Source organism: Trifolium pratense, linkage group LG7 (genome assembly GCF_020283565.1).
Source record: "Trifolium pratense cultivar HEN17-A07 linkage group LG7, ARS_RC_1.1, whole genome shotgun sequence".
NCBI classification, from domain to species: Eukaryota; Viridiplantae; Streptophyta; class Magnoliopsida; order Fabales; family Fabaceae; genus Trifolium; species Trifolium pratense.
In genome coordinates, this window is record NC_060065.1 from 26,168,956 (window position 1) to 26,178,252 (window position 9,297).

The 9,297-nt window shown below is 34.4% G+C and overlaps 1 protein-coding gene and 1 long non-coding RNA gene across 2 annotated transcripts; one reads left to right on the forward strand and one right to left on the reverse strand.

The window, feature by feature from the left end:
* The first annotated feature begins 4,496 nt into the window (after positions 1-4,496).
* On the forward strand, positions 4,497-7,838 carry LOC123895335 (protein FAR1-RELATED SEQUENCE 5-like). Its single transcript, XM_045945595.1, has 3 exons — positions 4,497-4,771; positions 5,044-7,244; positions 7,342-7,838. Exons 2-3 carry the CDS (start codon positions 5,049-5,051, stop codon positions 7,603-7,605), a joined length of 2,460 nt encoding a protein of 819 aa, XP_045801551.1. The 5' UTR covers positions 4,497-4,771; positions 5,044-5,048; the 3' UTR covers positions 7,606-7,838.
* A 108-nt stretch (positions 7,839-7,946) lies between these two features.
* Positions 7,947-8,819, reverse strand: LOC123895336. The gene is made up of 2 exons (XR_006804251.1): positions 8,506-8,819; positions 7,947-8,394 (listed from the first exon to the last, which is right to left on the reverse strand). It is a non-coding gene; the product is annotated as an uncharacterized LOC123895336 (long non-coding RNA).
* Positions 8,820-9,297: the final 478 nt, after the last annotated feature.

Below are 9,297 nucleotides of genomic sequence, written 5' to 3' on the forward strand. Positions count from 1 at the left end.
ATATGAAAAGTAAGATAATTATCTATAACAATATATAAAAAGGATATGTGAGTTTGGGATGGACTTTTCAATATACCTATTTTACCCTTGTCTTAGTTTCACAACTTCCATTAACTAATCAATTTAAAAAATGAATTCAAATCATAAAAATGTGAATAAGTGGCAAATGGGTTGTCTATATATGAATGATTATCAACTTAATATTACATCTATACTATATAAAAAGATAATACAAATATTTTTGGTGTCGATTTTTCATAATACCAACAATATCCTTATTTTTTTTGCAATAAAAATCTTTTATTAACAAATTCACCATATCATAAAACATTTTTTTGGATATAAGTTAGACACAGGCAGGCGCGGAACGCGCCTGTCTGGCCCACTAGTAACAAATAAAGATAGTGCAGTTTCCATGAAAAAAAAAAAAGAAGATAATAAACATAGAAAAAAAACTCGTCAAAGCAAGAAATGGAAAGAGTATATTGATGTGAGCGAACAAATGCAATTCTGATGAAGAAACGTGAGAATGTGCTTATATCGGAGATGACGAGATAGCCGGACTAATAAAAAAATTGGGATTAAGGGTATGCATTGGATTGAGATTTTAAAGGATTTTAAAATATTTTTTTATGATAAAAAAATTTTGTGGTATTCAAATAGATCTTGTGGTCAATTAAGATTTTTTTTAAGGCAATGAAATCTGTTGGTATTCAATTGAGATTTCTTGTCACTTTTAAAATATCTACTGATATTCAAAAGTCTATAGACTTTGACGGATTCTTAATTGAGATGGATTTTGATGGACTTTTTAATTGAAAATACACACAAAATACTAACACCACTGCTATATACAGCGAATGAACTCTTCCCAAAATTTTCACGAAAGCAGACGTGGCATTGAAGGTGTGAAAACACAAGAAGGGGGGGGGGGGGTTGAATTGTGTTTTAGTCAAGTTTAAAACTTTTTCAAGTTCTTAACTTAACTACAACAACAGCGGATAAATAACACAATAAAACAAGTTAAGAGAGAGAGAGAGATCACACAAGCAATTTATACTGGTTCCTCTCACAAAACGAGAGTAGTCCAGTCCCCTTGCACTTCCAAGGGATTTCACTATAATCACACAAGATTACAACTGCTCAAGCACACAAGCAAGAGACTTCTCAACAATGCTCAAGCACACAAGCTTAAGACTTCACACTTAAGCACACAAGCTTAAGTTATCTCAAGTACTAGATATAATAAAGTAATGAAAGTATACAACAGCTCTTAGACAGAACCTAGAAGAACAAATACTAAATATTTGAACTACAAGTGCAACAACTGATTCCTTTTGTATATATACGACTAGGAAAGAGTCGTTGCAAAGATGACCGTTGAAGTAAGTCTTCAAGCAGCCTGTCTTGATGCAGTTTGGTTGTATCCAAAACTAAGTAAGAGTTTCAGGTACTTTGACTACTGCAGAGAAGACTTTCCTTATTCAGCTAACACAACTGATGACCCACGTTCTCAAAAGAGAACAGACAGAAAGAGATTAGCTGTTCTGATCAGGCTTGAAAGGTCCTTTTCTTCATTGGTAGAAGAGTTGACTTGCAAAAGAGAATCTTTACAAACTTCAAGAAGATCATCAGAGTTTGATGAAGCTAAGACCTTAAGAGGTTCTGAAGACTTCATCGTCTGAAGTTTACAACTTCTGAGTCTCACGATCTTCTGAGCGCTTTCAAACTTCTGAAGTCCTTATCTTCTGATCATTAATCAGAGCTTAATTTAACTCTAAGTCCTGCACACTTAAATTAAATTTTTAGTCCTTCCAATTGTTTATTAATACTTTGTTATCATCAAAACCTTAATAGATTTAGGGGCAAACATTTTTAAATTAATTTTGTTCCAACAGGCATATTTGCCTCTTTTTTTAAGAACGTGGGCCACTTTTAATATATCAAACAGTTGATAAAAAATAGAAATCTTGCCCCCTGATAGCGCTAAACCTTAACCCACTAATTTTTAACCTAAAGAAAAATCAGAGACCAGCCACCGTTTTGTTTACAAGTTATTCCTCTGTTTTTTCATGTGTTGTGATATAGAGTAACCAAGAAAAAACCTAACTCAAAGAGGGCTAACATCAGGTTCAGCAGAAAAATTTATCAAGTAAGTTTACTCCTCTAAATTAAACTATCACTCATGCACAATCATTGTTCATCAAACTGTTTTTATGCAATGAATTAAATCTATTTGAATACACTGATAGTAAGGATTAAACTCCTTGAAGTATCTCAATCTAAATCCATTAATTACAGCAACAAGGATTTAGCTTCAAATGCCTCATTAACCGACCAGGAATTAACCAACTGTTGAATATCCTTATTTGACAGCAACACAATGCAGGGACAACATGGATGGTACTAAAGACCACAAATCCAGAACTAAGCACACTATCGCACCACTGATTGGAAGACTGCTAACTACCAAAACTAGCTAAAAGTATTGAAACTATATACATATGCAAGAGATAACAACATCAAATGTACAACTCCACTGCTACTACAGGCAGTAGAAATTGCACTGTTACTTCACAAACAATTAGGAAATTGTGGTTAGAAAATCCCCACACCAGGAAGCAACCAATCAAAAACTGATTACGACCTGCTTCGGTCGCCATACTCAATTCTCCACACATTTGAGGCAAGCTCTAGGATTCAAAGGGGTAGAAAAGCTTGGTATGAACCCAACTAAAGGAGTAAGATTTTTTCTTTGTTATCATTATAATGAGAGCAGGCTTCATCCCTCTTTGAAGCATTTCATCAAACAACTTGTCTGCTTGATCGAGTTAACTGCAAAATATGAAACAATTTTTTTTCTTGAACAGGCAAAATATGAAACAACTGAACGTCAATGTTCGATTAAGAGCAACTGCAAAATGCCTCCATCACAATCTTTGTGCCATTGAAGTTGAAGATTTCTCTGGTTGCGTCACGTGCAGACTCACCGTCATCGACAACAACATGCGACAACCATGACTTATTTCGTAGATGTTATAGAGCAGGACAACTCCAACCCCAGACGCAACGTTGTTTCTCTTCTATTCAATCGTTCGCATCACACACTATTTATTCATCATTTTTGCTTCGATTATCTTGTTCACACTGTTTCGACAGGTTGATCACTTCTTCAACCATTTCTACAAAATCATCATATGAAGGTAAAGATGAAAGAAGAAGAAGAAGAAGAAGAAGAAGAAGAAGAAGAAGAAGAGAGAAGAAGCACGCGGAGAGAGAAAAAAAAAATCAACTTAGGGAAATTAGTTAGGTTGGCAGAGAGAGAGAGCGAAATTGACGGGACACATCATTCGGGACAATTTCGTGAAAAAAAAGAAGATAATAAACATAGAAAAAAAACTCGTCAAAGCAAGAAATGGAAAGAGTATATTGATGTGAGCGAACAAATGCAATTGCTGATGAAGAAACGTGAGAATGTGCTTATATCGGAGATGACGAGATAGCCGGACTAATAAAAAAATTGGGATTAAGGGTATGCATTGGATTGAGATTTTAAAGGATTTTAAAATATTTTTTTATGATAAAAAAATTTTGTGGTATTCAAATAGATCTTGTGGTCAATTAAGATTTTTTTTAAGGCAATGAAATCTGTTGGTATTCAATTGAGATTTCTTGTCACTTTTAAAATATCTACTGGTATTCAAAAGTCTATAGACTTTGACGGATTCTTAATTGAGATGGATTTTGATGGACTTTTTAATTGAAAATACACACAAAATACTAATCTAACAATCTCAATCTCACTCAAACCCTCAAGACTTTTCAGAATCTCCCAAGACTTTTTTCTTCTTCTACCGAATAGGACAACTACGACTACTACCAACAAATTTCCCTTACAAATTTTTCCCAATCAATCTATTTTCATATTGAGTGGGAATCTATATGCATACCGGTAAGCTATTGTTCGTGCATAACTATTGCTTCCACTCAAACCTTTTGGTATGCATATTTGCTGGCAATGAATTTTTTTACTCATTTTATAAAGAAGGTTTTTGGAATCCCATAAAAAAGAAGGGTTTTTTTTTTTCCGTATATTATGATTGATTCTTTTTTTTTTCCTGTTTCTTCAACTTGTTTTTTTTTTTTTTTTCACAGCAACATTATCTCTTAGAAGAAGAATAAGGTTTTTGTTTCTTTTCTTTTTGTCACTTTTCAACTAATAATTTTCTTTTATGTGTTAAGTTTTGCAATTCTCTTTTGATGGAGAATGCTCTTCTTCTTGTTCTACTACTTTTTTTCAGCAGCATGCTTCCTTTCAATTCTAGTCAATAAATCAAATTTTGTTTTTTGTTTTTATCGTTTTTCAAATTCATTCTTTTTTGGAGTCCAGATCCTCTCCATTTCGGCAATTAATGGCAATCTCCTTTTCTTTTCATAACTAGTTGACATATGGAAAAATGAAAATGAATGGCTCAGATTTAATAATGGAATAGGAAATGAAAAGACGCGCGCTCTTGTTCTTCATTCTTGACAGAATTTCGCTTATTCGCTGTCCTCAAGTTTCACACTGCCGTCGTCATCGCCGCTAGTTGCTCCTTCCAAGTTTCACTACTTTCTCGTCATCACTCTGCTGGTTGTTGCTCCGTCGTCACTTCTACCGTCGTCATCGCCGCTTGTTGCTCCATCGTCATCGCCGCTTGTTGCTCCGTCGTCATCGCCGCTTATTCGTTCTGTCTCTTCTACCGTTTTCTGCTCTGCCACTTTGCCTCATGTATGTGTTCTCCTTTTTTATAACATAATATGTGTTCCGTCACGAATCTGGTGGTACTATGTTTTGTTTCCAAATGTTGCTGTCATTTATTTAACATTTGAAGATTTCTTTATTTTAATCTTTCTTTTCATTGAGGACATATGAAGTAGTTATAATATGTTACATATTTTAATCTTTGTTTTCATTGACCATTAAGTAGTTACAATTGGTTTTTTCTATAATGTTTTGCATCACTTAGATAGTTTATGAAGTCATTGGTTCTTATTTGTCAGAAAACATGAATGGGTCCTCAAATCCAATAGCTGAAGGTGTACAACAATTGGTGAACAATATCCAAGCAAATATTGTGGACCATGGCAGAGAGAGTGATGTTAATTATATACCGCACTTAGAAATGGAATTTGAATCCGAGGTAGCAGCTTATGATTTTTATAACGAGTACAGCAAGAAAATGGGGTTCGGTATTCGCCGCGAATATGGGAATAAAAGCAAAATAGATGGAGTTCTAACTTCCAGAAGATTCACATGCTTCAAAGAGGGTAATCGAGGTGTTGACAAGCGAGATTACTTGACAAAAGATCCTAGAGCAGAAACAAGAACCGGATGTCAAGCACGCATGGTTATTTCGCTTGATCGGAAGATCGGAAAATACAAGGTTGTTGACTTTGTTGCTCAACACAATCACATGCTTCAACCAAATGAGTATGTCCATATGATTCGCTCTCATCGACGCATATTCGAGTCTCAAGCATCTCAAATTATATTGGCCGATGAATCTGGACTAAAACCAAAAGATTTCCATAATTATGTGTCCAAGCAAGCTGGTGGAAAAGAAATTATTGGATATACAAGACAAGACCTTAAGAATTACCTTCGAACCAAGAGAATGCATACACTAAAGTTTGGTGAAGTGGGTGCATTGTTGATGCATTTCAAACAGCAGAGTGAAAATCCTTCATTCTTTTATGAATTTCAAATGGATGTTGAAGAGCAAATAACAAATATATTTTGGGCAGATGCACAAATGATAAATGATTATGGGTACTTTGGTGATGTGATCACTTTCGACACCACATATAAGACAAATAAGGATTATCGGCCACTTGGAGTATTTGTTGGCCTTAATAATCATAGGAAAACTGTTATTTTTGGGGCAGCATTGCTATATGATGAAACAACCCCTTCTTTTCAATGGTTATTTGAAACTTTTCTCAAAGCAATGGGTGAAAAAAAGCCTAAAACCATTCTAACCGATCAAGATCCTGCAATGGCTAAGGCTATTTCTTTAGTTATGCCAGAAACATTTCATGGATTATGCACTTGGCATATAAGGCAAAATGCTATGAAGCATGTAAATCATCTATATCAAAAGAGTTCTCAATTCAACAAGGCTTTTGAAGCATGCATCGATTTACATGAAGAGGAAAGCGAGTTTTTGAGTGCATGGGAAGATTTGCTTGCTGAGCATAAGGTTCCAACTGATTCTTGGCTGCATACAATTTTTCGAGTGAAGGAAAAATGGGCATGGGCTTATGTTCGGAAAACTTTCACTGCCGGTATGAGATCTACTCAATTAAGTGAAAGCTTTAATGCTGATTTAAAAAATCATTTGAAGTCAGATTTAAATTTAGTGCAATTTTTCACTCATTTTGAAAGGGCTGTCAATGAAAAAAGAAACAATGCGTCAGAGGCTGAGTTTGATTCAAGACATAAATTGCCTAGATTGAAAATGAAGAAGGCCCCTATGCTTGTACAAGCTGGAAATATTTATACATCAAAAATATTTGAAGAATTCCAAGAGGAATATGATGAATATCAAGGCACTTGCATAAAGGTTTTGGAAGAAGGAGTATACATTGTAACAAATTATGATAATGGTAAAGAGCGGAAAGTAACGGGGAGTCTTCTTGATCAAAAGGTTTCTTGTGATTGTCGTAAATTTGAGACACATGGTATCTTATGCAGTCATGCTTTAAAAGTTTTGGATATCATGAATATTAAGCTAATTCCTGAGCATTATATACTAAAACGATGGACAAGAGATGCAAGGTTGGGAAGTAACATGGATTTGAAAGGACAACACATAGATTTGGACATAAAAGCTCATTTCATGAAGCGGTACAATGAGTTATGTCCTCGAATGGTTAAGTTGATAAATAGAGCATCTGAAACTCATGAAACTTACACATTTATGTCCAAAGTTTATGAAGAGTCCGGAAAAATAGTTGAGAATATGTTGGCTAAGAAGTCCATGGATGCAGAATCAATTGGAATGCGTCATGTTTCTATATCAATTTCAACTGGAGAAATAGACAACAACGTGGACACTACTGATGTTGGTGGACCAAGAGGCATCAAGAAGAAAGATTGCTTATGTAAGTCAAAAAAGAGACCCAAATCTTGGGTTGAAAGACTGGCAAGAAAGAGAAAGGGAAACCAATCACAGAAAATGAGAAAGCCTGCAAATAAAATGGTAATTTACTTGTTACTAGTTTCTCATATTTACAATAACTATGTAGTAAACATTAATTCTTATATGTATTGACGATATACATATATTTAATTTGCAGCAACCATTGGCATTGGACTGCAGTTCAATCTCTCCATCTCAAGATCACCTCATTGGGAATGCAAGTCAACATGTGACTGCATATCAGCATGAGGCTGCAAGTCAACATGGGACTGCATATCAGCATGGAACTGCGTATCAGCTCGGGGCTGCGAGTCAACATGGGACTGCATATCAGCATGAGGCTGCTAGTCAACATGGAACTGCATATCAGCATGAGGCTGCAAGTCAACATGGAACTGCATATCAGCTTTTTTACATCTGAATTTAAGTGAATCTGAAGATAGAATTCAACAAAGAAGATGAGGATCTTAGGGGACTTGCAATGTTTATTTTGAATTATAATGTTTTGTAGGACTTTTGTCATTCTTTTTTTGAAGGACATGTAATGTAATGTATTACAAGCTTTTGTCAAAGTTACTAGATTGAGCAAGTACTGATGTGAGCCATTTACTGATGTAAAACATTTGCTGGTTTAAAGTACTGATTTGAAGTCCATTTTATCATGCCAAAATTATTGAATTTATATGTTGAAATTTTATTTGCAACATTATTGTATGCCAAGTTTATATGTATCTTTTACAACACAGTTAAAGTGTATATGCATCAGAAAACCTCAAATTGGTTAACAAATTATTTGAATAGCATTATGCTTCATTATATTACAACACATGTAGCAGCAGTAGTATAAGCATTGTGCTATAATATTCCAAACTAGCCTTAAAGAAAAAATAGCAAGACACTTCAGTAGTAAATATTACAATTCAAACTACTATAGGCAAAAACAAGCCAAACTACTATAGCTTAGACAAAGTTTGCAAACCAAATAGCAAGACACTTCTTGTGTCAATTCTTTCTCTGCATTTCTTGTATGAATTATGTGCAACATATCCAGCCTCTATGTTTCAGTAGTAAATATTACAATTTAATACAACTTGTGTCAATTCTTTCTCTATGTTTCTTGTATGACTTTAGTAATACTTGCTTTGTCTACTTCTCTTGCTTTCACTTGTTACATCAAAGACATGAATTCATCCAAAATCATCTGAATCCTCTGTTACAATGATCAATGTCACATACAAATTTGTATCAACCCACATGTGCAAAATAGAGAAAAACTGAGAGAGGGGAAGAACAAGAGAGGCAAGAACAAGGGAGAAATTACAAGCTCTGTCTCATATTCATTCCATCGTTGTAAAATCCGTTCGGCCACCGTCAGCTATTAATCAATATCACCGAGCTTCTGCCGTCGAGGTTAGGAATTAAAACACCGTCGTGCGGTTTTACAACAACGACGAAAGTTGAAATAGATGCAATATTGGGTAGCAGCCTTCTCTGGTGAGCGTCGCGAAGTAGAAGGGAGCCATGTTTTCCGGTGACCATCGTGAGAAGTGAGAAGAAGAGAATATGGTAGCATCCATCGTGAGAAGAAGAAGAGAATAGGGTTTTTTTTATTTTTAATTTTTAAAATAATTGATTATTAAATCTGAGCCATTCATTTTCATTTTTCCATGTGTCAACTGGTTATGAAAAGAAAAGGAGATTGCCATTAATTGCCGAAATGGAGAGGATCTGGACTCTCTTTTTTGTACCTGTAACAAAAAAAATTATTTTTAGAAATTTTATAAATCTTAAAAATCCTTAAAGTCTTTTGAAATCTTAAAAATTTGTGCAATAAATCCATCAAAATCCAAATTGGAAAATCTGAATTGTAAAAAGTCTTTCAAAAAAGTCTTAAAAGTAAATACAATCCCATAAAATCTTTTAAAATCTTCAAGATTTTTTTTTTTTGTTAAAATAGTCTTACAAAATCTCAATCCAATACACCCCCTAAAAGTAATTTTTTTTAATTATGAAGTTCATTTCATTACATACCCCAAATTGGATGGAATGAAAATTGGAAGATCGGATGGTATCTGATGGAACGAGTTCCATTGTATTTCATTTCATATTTTAC